Source organism: Pan troglodytes, chromosome 2 (genome assembly GCF_028858775.2).
Source record: "Pan troglodytes isolate AG18354 chromosome 2, NHGRI_mPanTro3-v2.0_pri, whole genome shotgun sequence".
Taxonomy (NCBI): Eukaryota; Metazoa; Chordata; class Mammalia; order Primates; family Hominidae; genus Pan; species Pan troglodytes.
In genome coordinates, this window is record NC_086015.1 from 55,459,737 (window position 1) to 55,477,044 (window position 17,308).

Consider the following 17,308-nt stretch of genomic DNA (forward strand, 5'->3'; position numbering starts at 1 on the left):
TTTTTTTTTTGAGATGAAGACTTGCTCTGTCGCCTAGGCTGGAGTACAGTGGCGTGATCTCAGCTCCCTGCAACCTCTGCCTCCTGGGTTCAATTGATTCTCCTGCCTCAGCCTCCCAGGTAGCTGGGACTACAGGTGCGTAACACCACGCCCGGCTAATTTTTCTATTTTTAGTAGAGATGGGGTTTCACCACATTGCCCAGGCTGGTCTCAAACTTCGGACCTCAAGTGATCTGCCCACCTCGCCCTTCCAAAGTGCTGAAATTACAAGCATGAGCCACCGTGCCTGGCCCACATTTTTAATGCATAAATATTTTTACATTTTCTGTTTTAATTTCTAATACTGATAGATATAACACAAAAACAAAAGCCTTTTAGAGTTCTCAGTAATTATTAATATGGTAAAGGTATCTTGAAACCAAAAAGTTTAATAACACCTGCTCCAAGAGTACCTTACAATATTTAAATGCTGGGATTTAATAAACTTACTATATTCCCCTAAATAAGCCCCTCTCTTATCTTTATGGCAGTGAGTGAATAGGAAAAGAAGGTCAAGCACTCTGTTTATAAACTTTTTTACTATCTTCTCTTAAGACCCCATCTTTTTCAAAACAGTTTTATTTCTTTTTATATCATCTTCAAATAGAACCTACCCAGTTTCCTGATTACATCAGCCACCCTTTTCTGGGCCTTGTCCTGCTCTGCCTTCAACTAATTTGTGAAAATCCTAACAGTATGTCGAATTCCAAGAGTAAAAGGACAATTTTATATGAACGTAATATAAACATTATATATGGTTGTCAAGTAGTAGCAAGACACTTTAAGTACTAAAGAATCCTGGACTCTAGGCTCAAGACAAGACTTTAACCCCAGCTCTGCAGCTGTGGCCGTGTAAATCATGTACCTTCTCTGATAGTACAGAGGCTAATCCTTGCCTATTATGCAAATTTTACAAGACAAGACTTTAACCCCAGCTCTGCAGCTGTGGCCGTGTAAATCATGTACCTTCTCTGACAGTACAGAGGCTAATCCTTGCCTATTATGCAAATTTTACAATCACCAAGACCATATATATGAACAAGTGTGCTGTAAATTAAAAATCATATTTTCATGCCTAATCTAATTTCTCAGATTCAAGTCCAAAATTTCAATTCAATTCAACAAATGTTTGTTAAGCATATACAATGCGCAAACCAACATCAACTTTAACAAAAAGATGCATCAAACTTCATTTGAAATCTCTCTCTGGTCCCACCTTGCATAATAGGTCTTCCAATTGCAGGCAATAGAAATAAGCTGCAACAAGAGTTGCACACAAGAAAGTTTGAGGAAGACTTCAGCTGGTTCCCAATATAGCTGCGCTGGGCCATATTCTATCAAAAATTCCATCATTTCCACAATCTGTTCATGAGTATATGAGCAAGCCTATAAGGAGAGATATATAGTATTATTATTATATATAACTCTACATCTGCCTACTACCTTCTTGAGCACAGCTCACTGGCCAAGAGATCTTATTTTATTTACTTATTTCAAGACAGGGTCTCACTTTGCTGCCCAGGCTGGAGGGCAGTGGCTTGATCACGGCTCACTGTAGCCTCAATCTCCCAGGCTCAAGCTGCCCTCCTGTCTCAGCATCCCAAGTAGCTAGAACCACAGGCACATGCCACCACACCCAGCTAATTATTTTATTTTTTGTAGAGACAGGGTCTCATTTTGTTGCCCATGCTGGAGTGCAGTGGCATGATCATAGCTCACTGCAGCCCTGAACTCCTAGACTCAAGCGATCCTCCCACCTCAGCCTCCTCAAGTGCTGGGATTACAGGCATGAGCCACCATGCTTGGCCAAGGTTTTAATTATAAATTAAATAATAATACCTTTCAAATTCCACAATTCTTGAGTCAAAAGCCCATATGTGAAATAATGACCATATATTGCTTAATCTTTTATCTTATTTATAACTAGACTCACAATATGATTTGTCCAAAAAGATAACAAAAGTTTCCTTTGTGCATATAAGTTACAGCTTAAGAGAAAGAAGCATCATGTGACTGATTTCAATTTGTGGCTTTTTTTTTTTCTTGAGACTGGTTCTCACTCTGTTGCCCAGACTGGAGTGCCATAGCCCAATCACGTGCGGCCTCAAACCCCCAGACTCGAGTGATTCTCCCATCTCAACCTCCAAGTAGCTGACACAGGTGTACCACCATGCCCTTTTTTTTTTTTTTTTTTTTTTTGAGACAGTCTCTGCCCAGACTGGAGTGCAGTGATATGATCGTAGCTCACTGCAGTCTTGAATTCCTGGGTTCAAATGATCCTCCCACCTCTGCCTCCCAAGTAGCTAGAACTACAGATGCACACCACAGGGCCCAGCCAATTTTTAAAATTTTTGTAAAGACAGGGTCTCACTATTGTTGCCCAGGCTGGTCTCAAGAAATCTGCTGGTGATTTTTTAAAAAACATGCAGCTACTCGTCATTATCCCAAAACATATCAAATTCCACAATGATAGCGAAGTGGAGTTATAAACACATTTTCAGAAAAGAAATTCTGCACAGAAGGCAAATCATCTAGTACTTTTCATACAAAAAAGCTCTTTGCCAGGTACAGTGGCTCACACCTGTAATTCTAGCACTTTGGGAGGTCGAGGTGGGAGGACTGCTTGAGTCCAGGAGTTCAAGACCAGCCAGGACAACATAGTGAGACCCCCATCTCCACAAAAAAATTTAAAAATTAGCTGGGTGTGGTGGTGTGTGCCTATAGTCCCCCAACTACTCAGGAGGTTGAGGTGGGAGGATCACCTGAACCTGGGAGGTTAATGTTGCAATGAGCTGTGGTCACATCACTGCACTCCAGCCTGGGTGACAGAGGGAGACGTATCTCAAAAAGAAAAAAAGAAAGCTTTTTTATACACACTTCAGTTAATCTTTTAGTTCTAGAATCCCAGCAACTTACAACTGGAAGCAAAATAATTCCCTGAAATTCACCTATTACATCCATTTTTCAATTGTTCTGCCTTCATACAGGGAAGTATATTCCAACAATGGACATAGCACAGAAAGTCCACTGATCTGAATGTGAGTTTCAGGACTGAGATGCTACAGAGAGGGCTAACAGAACTTTCCCTTTCAAGGCAAGGTCCTCTCACCTTGTACGGGGGTTGTGGGTGGACAAGAATGCCACCCTCAGTCCTCTGAAGTGACTGCTTCACTTGTTCCAATTTAATGGCCAGGTGAGCCTCAAAGTATTTGCGCAAGGCCATGCAGGTATGTTTCCCAGTTTGGCGGCTAGCAAATATTTCATCATCACTCAGAAGTGCACCCTGATCTTCCAAATTTAGAATCTCCAAAGTACTGATCTATTAAGATGCAAAATATTGGGGCAAAAGAGGGGAAAAGGCAAGAAGAGTTAAGTAAAAAGATTTAAAAAAGGGAAAATATTTTAGTAAACTTTTTTTACTTTCCATACATATTCTGCTTATGTATCAGTAAACTTTTATGCTTAACAAGACTGACAAATATCAACGCATATTTATGTATATCTATGTATATAGCATGCTAACAGTAGCTATATGAAAGCAAAACATTAAACTCATACCAAAAAATGAACAAGCTTTTAATCATATTAAAAAATGTACAGGAATAAAACTATTGCTTTTACAAAGATCAAGATCATCAACTGCCAATCCCCGTTATAAGATTACTATATCCAAGGCAAGTCTACAACGGCACAGTGTCCTCTAACTACTAAAGAAAAAGAGAAATTTGTGAAGAAAGGGGAAAAAAAAAAAAACTTCACAAAAAGAATGGCAGCAAAACTCCTCTAATCAGAAGCTTCCTTTCTTCAAGGGTGTGCCGTTAAAGGGCAGCCAAGACAACCAGGACCCTTAATCCTAGTGAGAAAAGCACTGAAAGAACCTCACCAAGTTCACCAGACGACGAAGACCATCATAGCGGTCAAAGAGCTCCAAGACGGCCCGAAATGAGAAGCAAATTGAAAAAAACATGGTAGCATGGCAGCATCCTGAAGCATGAGAACACTCCATTAACCACAGGGTATAGTTCACCACATCAGACAGAACATTGTGGGGATGCATGCAAACCTGCAAAACAATACAAATAAAACAATGCTTTTAAATTGTGGGCAAAGGAGCCCTTGAACAGGATGGAAAATTTGCCAGTATAGATATCTGCAGAATACAATGACCATCTCCAATCAAGTCACTCTTAGTACAAAGTTTAGGTAATAATACAAAGGCAATTTTAGAACACGATCCATTCCAAACCTGAAAACAACCTAAATTTAGATAAATATTTAAATACAACCTATACTTACTGAGTGCCAACAAATATTTACATCATTTAATGCTCACGAGGGCTCCATTATACAGGTATTAGGATTCTCACTTAAAAGAAGAGGAAGAGGTAAGGAACTTCTCCAATGTGATAAAAGTGGCTCAGATTTCTGATCCTAAGTCTAGGAGTTTGGTATTCATTCTCTGGTTAATTCACACACATTCTGATGTCTACTATGGGTCAGAAAATGAAACTGTAAAGCATCCCCAGGTTTCCTTGATATTTTTTTCTCTATCTTAGCCATAAGTAATTTTGTATGTACACACATAGATTAGTTTATTACTCCCAAAAGACTACCTATCTTGCATAAACACCAAAATAAAAACAAATTAAAACTGATATTATTAATAAGCAAAGATAAATAATGTCATAGCTCAAGAAGAAATTACCCATTTCACTCTACCAGAAAAGATACCAAATAAGAATATTAGAAAAATGTCCCAGAAATAGAAGTAACAAGAGCTTTGCTTTCCTAGGGGATCACAGGAGCCCATCGCTTTTCAAATGTATAACCCACAGCCTGGGCAAAATGGCAAAACCCTGCCTCTACAAAACACGCAAAAATTAGCCAGGTGTGGTGGTGTGCCCTTGTTGTCCCAGCTACTTGCGAGGATGGTTTGAACCCAGGAGGCCGAGGCTGCAGTGAGCCAAGATCATGCCACTGGACTCCAGCATAGGCGACAGAGCCAGACCCTGCCTCAAAACAAAAACAAAAACAAAAAACCACATACGTATGTGTAACCCATTTACACTTTTTAAAAAATCACAAGGCCAGGCACGGTGGCTTATGACTGTAATCCCAGTACGTTGGGAGGCTGAGGCGGGTGGATCACTTGAGGTCAGGAGTTCAGGACCAGCCTAGCCAACATGGTAAAACCCCGTCTCTACTGAAAAAAAAAAAAAAAATTAGCCAGGCATGGTGGCACGTGCCTGTGATCCCAGCTATTCAGGAGGCTGAGACAGGAGAATCACTTGAACCCAGGGGGCAGAGGTTGCAGTGAGCCGAGATCCCGCCTCTGCACTCCAGTCTGGGTGACAGAGCAAGATTCCGTCTAAAAAAAAAAAAAAAATGATTATATATGAAAAAGTCTTAACTAGAAAAACAGTAGAACCAAATGGAAAACCTCTCTGCAGCCCTAGGAACAGTTGGGATGGTTTTATTATCTCCATAACAAACTATTTGTTAATATAAAACAAGCATCAGCTGAGTGTGGTAGCCCATGCCTATAATCTCAGCACTTTGGGAAGCCATGGTGGGAGGAGTACTTGAGTCCGGGCGCCGGAGACCAGCCTGGGCAACATGGTGAAACCCAATCTCTACAAAAAGTACAAAAAAAAAAAAGAAGTACAAAAATTAGCCAGGTGTGGTGGTGCACGTCTGTGGTCCCAGCTACTTGGGAGGCTGAAGTGGGAGGATGGCTTGAACCCAGGAGGTCAAGGCTACAGTGGGCTGTGATCACACCACTGCACTACAGCCTACAGCCTGGACAACAGAGCGAGACCCTGTCATTAGAAAAAAAAAAAAAAAAAAGGCCGGGCATGGTGGCTCACGCCTGTAATCCCAGCACTTTGGGAGGCCAAGGTGCGGGAATCACAAAGTCAGGAGTTCGAGACCAGCCTGGCCAACGTGCTGAAACTCTGTCTTTACTACAAATACAACAATTAGCCGGGCACGGTGGTGGGCGCCTGTAATCCCAGCTACTTGGGAGGCTGAGGCAGAAGAATTGCTTGAACCTGGGAGTTGGAGGCTGCAGTGAGCCAAGATGGCACCACTGCACTCCAACCTGGGAGACAGAGCAAGATTCTGTAAAAAAAAAAAAAAAAAAAAAAAGTATAAAAAGTAGCCAGGCATGGTGGCACAAGCCTGTAGTCCTAGCTACCTGGCAGGCTGAGCACTTGGGCAATAGGGCAAGACCCTGTCTCTAAAAATACACAAACATATACACCCCTATATACGATATAAATGTGTGTGTGAATGAATCAGTGAGAGACTAGGTCTGTTGTGTTTTTTTTTTTTTTTTTTAAATGGAGTCTTGCTCTGTAGCCCAGGCTGGAATGCAATGCCACAGTCTCGGCTCACTGCAACCTCCGCCTCCTGGGTTCAAGCAATTATCCTGCCTCAGCCTCCCAAGTAGCTGGGATTACAGGCACCTGCCACCATGCCCAGCTAATTTTTGTATTTTTAGTAGAGATGGGGTTACACCATGTTGGCCAGGCTGATCTTGAACTCCTGACCTCAGGTGATCCACCCATCTCGACCTCCCAAAGTGCTGTGATTACAGGCGTGAGCCACTGCGCCCAGCCTGTTGTTTTTACAATAACTCATAAATGTCATTGCACTAAGACATCAGAAAAGTGCCTGAAGGCTAATCTTAATGCCACAGAAATGGCAAAAACTAAATAAAGCTCCCAGACTCCAATCCACCCAGCATTTTCCCAGAAGAGTCAGAAAAAAATAGAACCATTTCTAAACAATTTTACATTTTTAGAATGCTTTATAAAGACTAGACTTTCATGTTCCTTGTTTCATTAAAATTTATTCCTTCAACTACTGTTTTTTCTTATCCAAAAGTCATTCTGCGAATGTGATCTTTTAAAGAGGTTATCCCCAACCTAATCTCATCCCCACAAACCTGTATAGATGACTTACTCTTTCCATGGCATCCTGATTGTAGGATAGGTAATACAAACACATAGACACACCGGTTGCAGCCATAGAAGGACGAGGTATTTCCAGTAATTTCTGTACTCCACCATGCGCAACAAATTCTGTGGCAAATTTGTTATGGAGCAGGAGAGATGCTAGGTGCTAAAAAATGAGGACACAAATTACCACAAAATAATCTAGAAAATTAACAAAATCTCTTGACCTAATATTCAGTTAAGCTGTTAAATACAAAAGCCCTCTAAGGAGACAACCAACCCCTCACAAAAGAAAACCCAGTATTATTTAAAGTAAATAAAAAGACTAAGATTCCTTAACATTCCTCTTTTCTTTCCTAACACCAGGAAATTTTTTTTTTGAGATGGAGTTTTGCTCTTGTTGCCCAGCCTGGAGTGCAATGGTGCAGTCTTGGCTCACTGCAACCTCCGCCTCCCAGGTGCAATCGATTCTCCTGCCTCAGCCTCCCAAGCAGCTAGGATTACAGATACCCGCCACCACGTCCAGCTAATTTTTGTATTTTTTAGTAGAGACGGGGTTTCACCATGTTGGCCAGGCTGGTCTTGAACTCCTGACCTCAGGTGATCTGCCCACCTGTGCCTCCTAAAGTGCTGGGATTACAGGCGTGAGCCACCATGCCCAGCCTGATTTTTTTATGAAGGTGAAAGATATTGCTGTAAGGGCTGGGTGCAGTGGCTCACGCCTGTAATCCCAGCACTTTGGGAGGCCAAGGTGGGCAGATCACTTGAGGTCAGGAGTTCGAGACCAGCCTGGCCAACATGGCGAAACCCCGTCTCTACTAAAAATACAAAAAATTTGCCAGACGTGGTGGTGGGTGCCTGTAATCCCAGCTACTTGGGAGGCTGAGGCAGGAGGATCGCCTGAACCCGGGAGACGGAGGTTGCAGTGCACCAAGATTGCACCACTGCACTGCAGCCTGGGCGACAGAAGGAGACCCTGTCTCAAAAAAAAAAAAAAAAAATTTACTATAAGTAATGATATTGGTCAGGCGGGGTGTCTCACTCCTGCAATTCTAGTACTTTGAGAGGCCAAGGTGAAAAGACTGCTTGAAGCCAGGAGTTCAGGGCCAGCCTGGACAACATAGCACAACCCCATCTCCACAAAAAATTTAAAAATTAACCAAATGCAGTGGCGCATGCCTGTAGTCCCAGTTACTCAGGACGGTGAGGTAAGAGGATCGCTTGAGCCGGGGAGTTCAAGACTGTAGTGAGCTAGGATCAACTGCACCACTGCACTCCAGCCTGGGTGACAAAGTAAGACCCTGTCAGTCAATCAGTCAATCAGTAACCCCACAACCATTTTACTATTATATATTTAGGTTGGTGAAAAACTGCAGTTTTTGCCTTTGAAAGCAATAGCAAAAACCGCAATTACTTTTGCACCAACTTAATAGCTTGCCTAATGGACTTTTGCTAACTTTCCCAATTAAATCCTTTTAATATAAATAGCTCTATATCCTAGCTTTTGCTCAGTGACTCATCAACTAATGAATTCCCAAAATCTGCCTTCCTTTAAATTGATCAATATATCCCCAAAAGAAGAATCTTGAGCAAAGTATCTAAAGTATATTTTTAGAACCACGTGCATTTTAAATAGATGTCTTAAAGTTTTTTTTATCTTTTAAGGTTTTTTAACTGCCTGTTCAAGTCCCACTAGCCTCTCTGGGTGGAGATCTCCTGCACAATGTTATGGGCAAAGAGTATAATCCAAGCAGCAGGCTGCTTGATGACTCTGAACCTAGACCAACATAGACAGGGCCTTGGGAAAGCTAGAGCTCCCCCTACTGTTTCCCATGCCAAGGTGTCTTCCAGGTACCAACAACATAGATTTGTAATTACATGATATGATACCTGCACAAATCTCACCAAGGTCAATGGAAAAAACAGGGATGTGCCCTCTTCAAAAGTTCTCTCAATAACCAGGCTCAGGCTAACCTTTATATATAATTCAAATCCCTTCTATCATTACCCTACTTTTTGTTTGTTACACAACACTCTACCACACTTCCACCCACTCCTTCTCCCAAGACGCAACTAAACTGTGTGACACCCATTATAATTCTCCACACAAAAACCTTTAAAAATAGCAACTGCCCAATCCCTTCTTCCACTCCACCTTGTTCAGGACCAGAAATTGCAACTGAAAGCAATATCCTTGGGCCACTGGAGACAACTTTGACCTCCAGCTTCATCCCACTGTGCAAAGTATAACCATGAGCTTACACACTTTATATATACACACACACCAAATCCCACATGTAGAGACACGTTACTCTAATTACATCTGACCTCCTCCAAACTTGAAATTTCTGAAAGTTGAAAGGCAAATTTCCTCATTTCTATTCCACTTCAAAATACTTTGGAACTGTACTACTTTGGCCAACATTGTGAAACCTAGCCTCTACTAATAACACAAAAATTAGCCGGCCATGGTGGCACACGCCTATAATCCCAGCTACTCAGGAGGCTGAAGCAGGATAATCACTTGAACCCAGGAGGCCGGGGTTGCAGTGAGCAGAGATCATGCCACTGCACTCCAGCCTGGGTAACAAGAGCGAAACTCTGTCTCAAAAAAAAAAAAAAAAAATTATAGGTTTATATGTCTGTCTTTCTTAACAAACTGTAAGTGACAAAGACTTGATTTATTTATTCACTGGCCTCCTTGTATCCCTCGTACCTGAACATAAGTATCTGGCCCATAAAAAACACTCAATAAATGTTCAGCAAAGAACAAAGACAAAAATAAAGTTGCCAAGTGGTAGTAAAATAAGCAGTTCGGCAAAGGGAAGATGATTAAAGAAAAAGCAAGGAGAGTGTTGTGTCAAGATCACCGATGTGCACATCACAAAGTTTGATCCGACCTTGGTCCCAGAGTCTTCACAAATGCTCACTGAAGAAAATTCCCAGGATGATTCGGGGGCCTCTCAAAACTTCTGCTTCAAGACGTTGATAAAGAACCTTAGTATACACCCCAGTACTGAATTCCCTTCCCATCTACCAGAAAATTCACCCCAACAACAATATACAGGAGCAATGATGCTCAGGGAAATCAGAGATGACTTGCTCTACATGAGAGGGGTAAGAACACTGCTGTTTGTATAGAAAGAAAAGGATGGCAAAATTGAGATACATGTTACTCAGCAGAGTTCCTAGGCTTGAAAGAGAACTAACAAACACTGGGCTTAAGAGAGTTCAGAATGAATCAAGTAGTGGACCATTCAGATGTTGCTGCAGTTTCTGCATGTATAACCAATGGGATCCTTCTGAGGATGCTAGAATACGGAATTATGACACTGAGCCATGTCAGCCATAACCCTTATTCTTGTACTTTTCTTTCTTGCTAGTAATTTTATGCAGCAGGGTGAAAAAGCTACCCTATGCTAGGATAGACTGTATACCAATAATTTTGAAATGAGTTCTAGATGTATTTTTCTTCTTGTATCTTTCCTTCCTATCATGATACTAATAATTTATAAAGGATCTGTGTAGTTTGAACGTATTTTAATAACTTCAGTATACTTTAGCTCTACTGTTTGATTTGACCCAAAGAAGCACCAAGAGGACAAAAGTATTCCCATGTGTTTTAGAAGCCCAAAGTCAGTGAGACAAAACCCAACATCAAGAATTTGAAACAAACTCACTTGTGGGGAAAGAATGTAAAGAGACCGTTGGGTAGTTTGCCTAGAGCATAATAGATTTTCTGGCTTTCAAAAATTTGGACTGCAATAAGATGAAACTTTGTGCTATTTTCACAATTTTCAGTACAAATAAAGGTATGTATAGAGAAATAATAAAGTTGACATATTTGAGTGTCTTTAAAAAAAAAAAAAGAGACAGGTGCAGCGGCTCACGCCTTTAATCCCAGCACTTTGGGAGGCTGAGGCAGGCGGATCCCTTGAGGTCAGGAGTTCGAGACCAGCCTGGCCAATATGATGAAACCCTGTCTCCACAAAAAATAAAAAAAGTAGCCAGGCATGGTGGCACATGCCTGTAATCTCAGCTACTCGGGAAGCTGGGGCAGGAGAATTATTTGAACCCAGAAGGCAGAGGTTGCTGTAAGCCGAGATCACACCACTGCACTCCAGCTTGGGAGACAGAGCAAGACTCTGTCAAAAAAAAAAAAAAAAAAAAATGGCCGGGCGCAGTGGCTCACGCCTGTAATCCCAACACTTTGGGAGGCTGAGGCGGGCGGATCACCTGAGGTCAGGAGTTCTAGAACACCCTGGTAAACATGGTGAAACCCCACCTCTACTAAAAATACAAAAATTAGCCGAGTGTAGTGGTTCATGCCTGTAGTCCCAGCTACTCGGGAGCCTGAGACAGGAGAACTGCTTGAACCCGGAAGGCAGCGGTAGCGGTGAGCAAACATAGCACCACTGCACTCCAGCCCAGGTGACAGAGTAAGACTCCATGTCAAAAAAAAAAAAAAAAAAAGAAAGAGCAAGAAGACCCCAAACTCAGTAAAGGGAAATTATTTCCTGGGTTGCAAAGGGGCTGAACATGGGAGGGCAAGTAAGACTAACTCACAAGATCCCTACTTATCCATGACTAAGCTGATCTGAATGGAGCAATGTAGTTGAATGAATAACAATGTGGCTATCATACAGTTCTCAACAGGTAACTACTGAGAGATGAGGTCATTAAAATTACTTTTTTATAAAATGTATAACAGGGGGCTGGGCACAGTTGCTCACATCTGTAATCCCAGCACTTTGGGAGGGTGGCAGATGGAAAGCTTGAGCCCAGGAGTTCGAGAGTAGCTTGGGCATTATAATGAAACCCAGTCTCTACCAAAAATACAAAAAATTAGCTGGGCAGGGTGGTGCGCACCTGCAGTCCAAGCTACTCAGGAGGCTGAGGCAGGAGGATGGCTTGAGCCTGGGGGGTGGAGGTTGCAGTGAGCCAAGATCACGCCACTGCACTCCAGCCTGGGTGACAGAGTAAGACCTTGTCCTCAAAAAAAACAATAAATAAAATAAAATGTATAACACAAACAACATTGTTGCAGTCTAGTCACTACGCCAGAAAAAAAAAAAAAAAGAAAAAAGAAAAAGAAAGAAAACACTGTAACAATCCTGGAAACCCAAACAAAAGTAATATTCAGTCTCACTTATAACAAAGTAACTTATCATCTTTGTGTTCCATTCAAATCTTGGCTAGTTTTATACCTGTTACATGTTCATCTTAAAATTTTACTTATTACATATTCATTCATTCTTTTCTGACTTCTGCATGCCCAAAATTTCACTGAAAGTTTGGTGTGGTTATGCATTTTTTTTAACTGTAATTTCATTTTAAAATTAAACTTTAGCCCAGCAGGGTAACTTCAGTTTTTCATGAAAATCCTTATTTCCATGGTTCAAGAAACAAATATTAAGAGAATTCATTCACTTACTAAGTGACTACTATTTGTTGATTGCTTACCATATACCAGTCCCTGTTCTAAGCAGTAGAAATACAAAGAAAATAACCTCAAAATTATATGCAAAGATGTTCACTGTAACGTCCTTTGTAACAAAAAAATAAAACAGCATAGGTATCTCACAAAACTAAAATAAGAAAATTACAGAGCATCTAATTTGTATAGAACAACCATATAGCTACATGTAAACATTCTTAGGATACAAGTGAAGTTGAATTGTAAAGTCTAGCTAACAATTATTTTCAAACTTTTAATTTCTATTAATAAAGATTAGAATGAAGCATAAAAATAAAAAGTTATTTTATTATAAGTGAGACTGTGAATATTATTTTCTTTTGGCTTTCAGGATTGTTACAATGTTGTTCGCTGTTATTGCCCAGGCTGGAGTGCAATGGCACGATCTCAGCTCACTGCAACTTCCACCTCCTGGGTTCAAGCGATTATCCTGCCTCAGCCTCCTGAGTAGCTGGGATTATAGGCATGTGCCACCACATCCAGCTAATTTTGCATTTTTAGTAGAGACGGGGTTTCTCCATGTCAGTCAGGCTGGTTTCAAACTCCTGACCTCAGGTGATTCACCTGCCTCAGCCTCCCAAAGTGCTGGGATTACAGACATGAGCCACCACGCTGCGCCGAAGTGTTATATACATTTTTTTAAAAAGTAATTTTAATGACCTCATCTCTCAACAGTTACCTATTGAGGAGAACTGTATGACAACTACATTGTTATTCATTCAACTATCTCTCTCCATTCAGATCAGCTTAGTCACCTTGAATTAAGTGTGGACCTTGTGAATTAGACTTACTTGCCCTCCTATGTTTAGCCCCTGTGAAACCTTTACTGAGTTCAAGGGTCTGCCTGTTTTGTTTTTTTCAGAGACAGAGTCTCACCCTGTCGCTCAGGCTCACCCTAGTGATCTTAGCTCACTGCAACCTCCACCTCCCGGGTTCAAGTGATTCTCATGCCTCAGCCTTCTGAGTAGCTGGGATTACAGGTGCAAGATACCATGCCAGGCTAATTTTTGTATTTTTTGTAGAGACCAGGTCTCCCATGTTGACTAAGCTGGTCTCAAACTCCTGGGCTCAAGCTATCCTCCTGCCTCAGCCTCCCAAAGTCCTGGGATTACAGGCGTGAGCTAACGTGCCTGGCCTGTCTGCTATTTCTTTTTTTTTTTTTTTTTTTTTTTTTGAGACAGAGTCTCACTCTGTTGCCCAGGCTGGAGTACAATGGCACGATCTCTGCTCACTGCCACGTCCACCTCCCGAGTTCAAGCGATTCTCCCACCTCAGCCTCCTGAGTAGCTAGGATTACAGGTACCTGCCATCATGCCCAGCTAATTCTGTCTGCTATTTCATTACTCATTTTATGGTCTCTATTTTGTTAATCCCAGGTAATTTTACATTATACAATATGTACATAGTTTAAAAAAAATTTTTGTGGCCAGGCGTGATGGCTCACTCCTGTAATCCCTACATTCTGGGGGGCTGAGGCGAGTGGTTCACTTGAGGTCAGGAGTTTGAGACCAGCCTGGCCAACATGGTGAAACCCTATCTCTACTAAAAATACAAACAATTAGCCAGGCATGGTGGCGGGCACCTGTAATCCCAGCTACTCAGGAGGCTGAGGCAGGAGAATTGCTTGACCCAGGAAGCAGAGGTTCCAGTGAGCAGAAATCACACCACTGCACTCCAGCCTGGGCAACAGAGCGAGACTCCATCTCAAAAAAGAAAAAAAGAAAAAATTGTTGTTAGCTGATACAGGTAATATCTAAAAAGTAGGGCATAAGCAAGCACTATTTCATAGTTTTTCCTCTCCTATTCAGCAACAACTGAGGCCACCCCATGTCTAGATTCACTTTTTATCTCAACGTTCAGCCTTTTAGATTAACACCTAAGTTTCTGTAGAGATAGTAAGCCTCCTCTCTTCTATCTAAACAAGAATGTTTTGATTGTTACTATTCTGATGCATCTGGCTATAGAAATAACTTGAGCAATAAAATGCAGAGAAATTACATGCTAAAACACACAGGCACATCTCTGTCAATAAAATGCTCAGTGACACAGGGTATAGTGGCTCATACGTATAATCCTAGTACTTTGGGAGGCCAAAGCAGAAGGATTGCTTCAGTCCAGTTTAAGACCAGCCTGGGCAACATAGCAAGACTATCTCTATAAAAATTTTTTTTAAATTAGCTAAGCATGGTGGCATGCACTTGTCTCAGCTACTCAGGAGGCTGAGGTAGGAGGATTGCTTGGGCCTAGGAGTTCAAAGCCACAGTGAGCTATGATCACCCCATTGCACTCCAGCCTGGGTGACAGAGTGAGACCTATCTCTAAAAATAAGTAAGTAAAGCTTCACCAGGCGCAGTGGCTCACGCCTGTAATCCCAGCACTGTGGGAGGCCAAGGCGGGCAGATCGCTTGAGGTCAGGAGTTTGAGTCCAGCCTGGCTAACATGGTGAAACCCCATCTCTACTAAAAATATAAAAATCAGCCATGCACAGTAGCATGTGACAGTAATCCCAGCTACTCGGGAGGCTGAGGCAGGAGAATCACTTGAACCCAGGAGGCGGAGGTTGCAGTGAGCCAAGATCGCACCACTGCACTCCAGCCTGGGCGACAGAGTGAGACTCCATCTTAAATTAAAAAAAAAACAAAGTTTTAAAAAATCCCCAGTGACCCAATATTTTTAAGAACTTTACCTTTAGTGCCTCAAATGTAAGCAGGACATCATTAGTTTGCTTCAGGTCAATATAGAACATCATCAGCTCCCGTGATCCAAGTTGCATGAATATGGGAAGTAGCTGAAATGAACACCAAATACAAGTCTTAAATTTTGGCTTTATTGTCATGTATTTCCTATTCCACTCTTTGAGGATAGAAGCCTAAAGAAATGATGCACCTCTTCCTCCCTCCCTGTGAAGATAAACGTGTAAATGCACTTTAATCAAATAGACCATATCAGGAATGACCTGCATAAGACTTGAACAGTTTCATGCAAACCCTTGTTTGTGGTAGAGTTAGAATATATCTTTGTATAAAATACTACCATAAAATACCACAGAAATGAACACAATAATTCCTATGTGTGAACAGTACTCTTCCCAATAAGCTTACCTCCTGATATTCTCCTAGAGGGGTCAAATATTGGAGAATGAGTCGCTGCTCGATAGCAGGAGTCATAGGATAAAGGGTATAATTGGTGCCAATCACCCAGGGAGACATTTCTGACCAACTGCTATTAGACAGCTCAACAAACATGCGATCTGGATCAGAAGATGAGAAACCCAACTTTTGCTTGGCTTTCCTAAAGTTCTCTCTGTCACCCTGTTTTGCTGACTTGTTTTTCTTTAATCCTCCATCCTCAGGTTTGGTTGTTGAGTTCACTCTGCTACTAGTCTTGTGGCCTGAATCAAGATGAAAGGAGATCTCCATGTCTCCAGAAGCTTCCTCTTGGTCTCCATCCACTACATCTACAGCCATGTCACCATAGTCCATATCCACAGCCTCCTCATCCAGAGGCAAAAGGGGTTCAGAAGAGAGCTTCCGTGGACTGGGACGCTTGTTTTCCTGCCGCAAAGCCACTTCCTGTAGCTGTAGCTCCCTCAGTCTTCGAAGCACTATTGCCACCTATCAACAGATAATTGGAGAAAAAGGGGGTGCCTCTTTATTAAGGATTAAGTAATCCTTAATAATTCTTATTTCCACATAATAACTGGAAACTCATGCAGTGAGCCCAACGCCTGTAATAGCAACAATTTGATAAATGTGTTGCTTTGATTCCTATAAGTTGATGAAATACGTAACAGCTAAGTATTGTTCCTCATAAAATTTTCCAGAGAATCCAAACCAGAAGATTTGCACATAAAATACATCATTGACAACTGATCTGTTTGGGTCAAGTTGACCTGGACCATCACACCTGAAGAGGCAGAAATTAGATATATTCATGATTTTTCTAATGTGTCTTTGAAAACCAAACATGAAAGTTTCTCAAACTTTTATCTACTGTAGGTTGTATTCCATTAGATATTGCCATGTATATTATACATAACTACATTATCATTTTTCAAGTTCTTTTTTAAGTACATACTTTTTGGGCCAACGCTATAAAGTGGTACTGTGTTTCATTTTAAAGAGAGAGGGATGGCCAGGTGCGGTAGCTCACGCGTGTAATCCCAGTAATTTGGGAGGCCAAGATGGACGAATCACCTGAGATCAGGAGTTTGAGACCAGATTGGCCAACATGGTGAAACCCTGTCTCTGCTAAAAATACAAAAAATTTCCAGGGTGTGGAGGTGCTCGCCTGTAATCCCAGCTACTCGGGAGGCTGAGACAGGAGAATCACTTGAACCCGGAAGGTGGAGGTTGCAGTGAGCCGAGATCGCGCCATTGCACTCCAGCTTGGGCAACAAGAGTGGAATTCCGTCTCAAAAAAAGAAAAAAAAAAAGAGGGATTTTGTGTGCACTTTACTTTGAACTGCGTTTTTTAAATCAGAATAGTGGATAGATAAAAGGAAGGGCACTTGGAAGCTGTTATCCTCAGCAAACTAATACAGGAAAAGAAAACTAAACACCGCAAGCTCTCACTTATAAGTGGGAAATGAACGATAGGGACACATTGAGGGGAACAACACACACTGGGGCCTATCGAAGGGGAGTGGGAAGAGAAATCAGGAAGAATAGCTAATGGATGCTGGGCCTAATACTTACGTGATGGGTTGATCTGTGCAGCAAATCACCATGGCACATGTTTACCTATGTAATAAACGTGCACATCCTGCAGAAGTACCCCAGAACTTAAAATAAAATTTGATGGGGGGGAGGAAAAAAAAAGGGCAGATGGATGG

The 17,308-nt window shown here is 41.7% G+C and overlaps 1 protein-coding gene across 26 annotated transcripts in view; it reads right to left on the minus strand.

Annotated features, from left to right (window-relative positions):
* DCAF1 (DDB1 and CUL4 associated factor 1) overlaps nt 1–17,308 on the minus strand; it is a 110,251-nt gene that overhangs the window by 30,356 nt on the left and 62,587 nt on the right. For all 26 annotated transcript variants that reach the window (XR_010155218.1, XR_010155217.1, XR_010155230.1 and 23 more), the window contains 6 exons: nt 15,576–16,088; nt 15,161–15,262; nt 7,006–7,164; nt 3,923–4,102; nt 3,149–3,358; nt 1,256–1,425 (listed from right to left, as the gene is read on the minus strand). Coding sequence is in view for 11 of the 26 variants with exons in the window: in XM_016941181.3 (XP_016796670.3) it covers nt 1,256–1,425; nt 3,149–3,358; nt 3,923–4,102; nt 7,006–7,164; nt 15,161–15,262; nt 15,576–16,088 (1,334 nt within the window). In the remaining 15 variants the exon portion in view is untranslated. The remainder of the gene's footprint in view (nt 1–1,255; nt 1,426–3,148; nt 3,359–3,922; nt 4,103–7,005; nt 7,165–15,160; nt 15,263–15,575; nt 16,089–17,308) is intronic.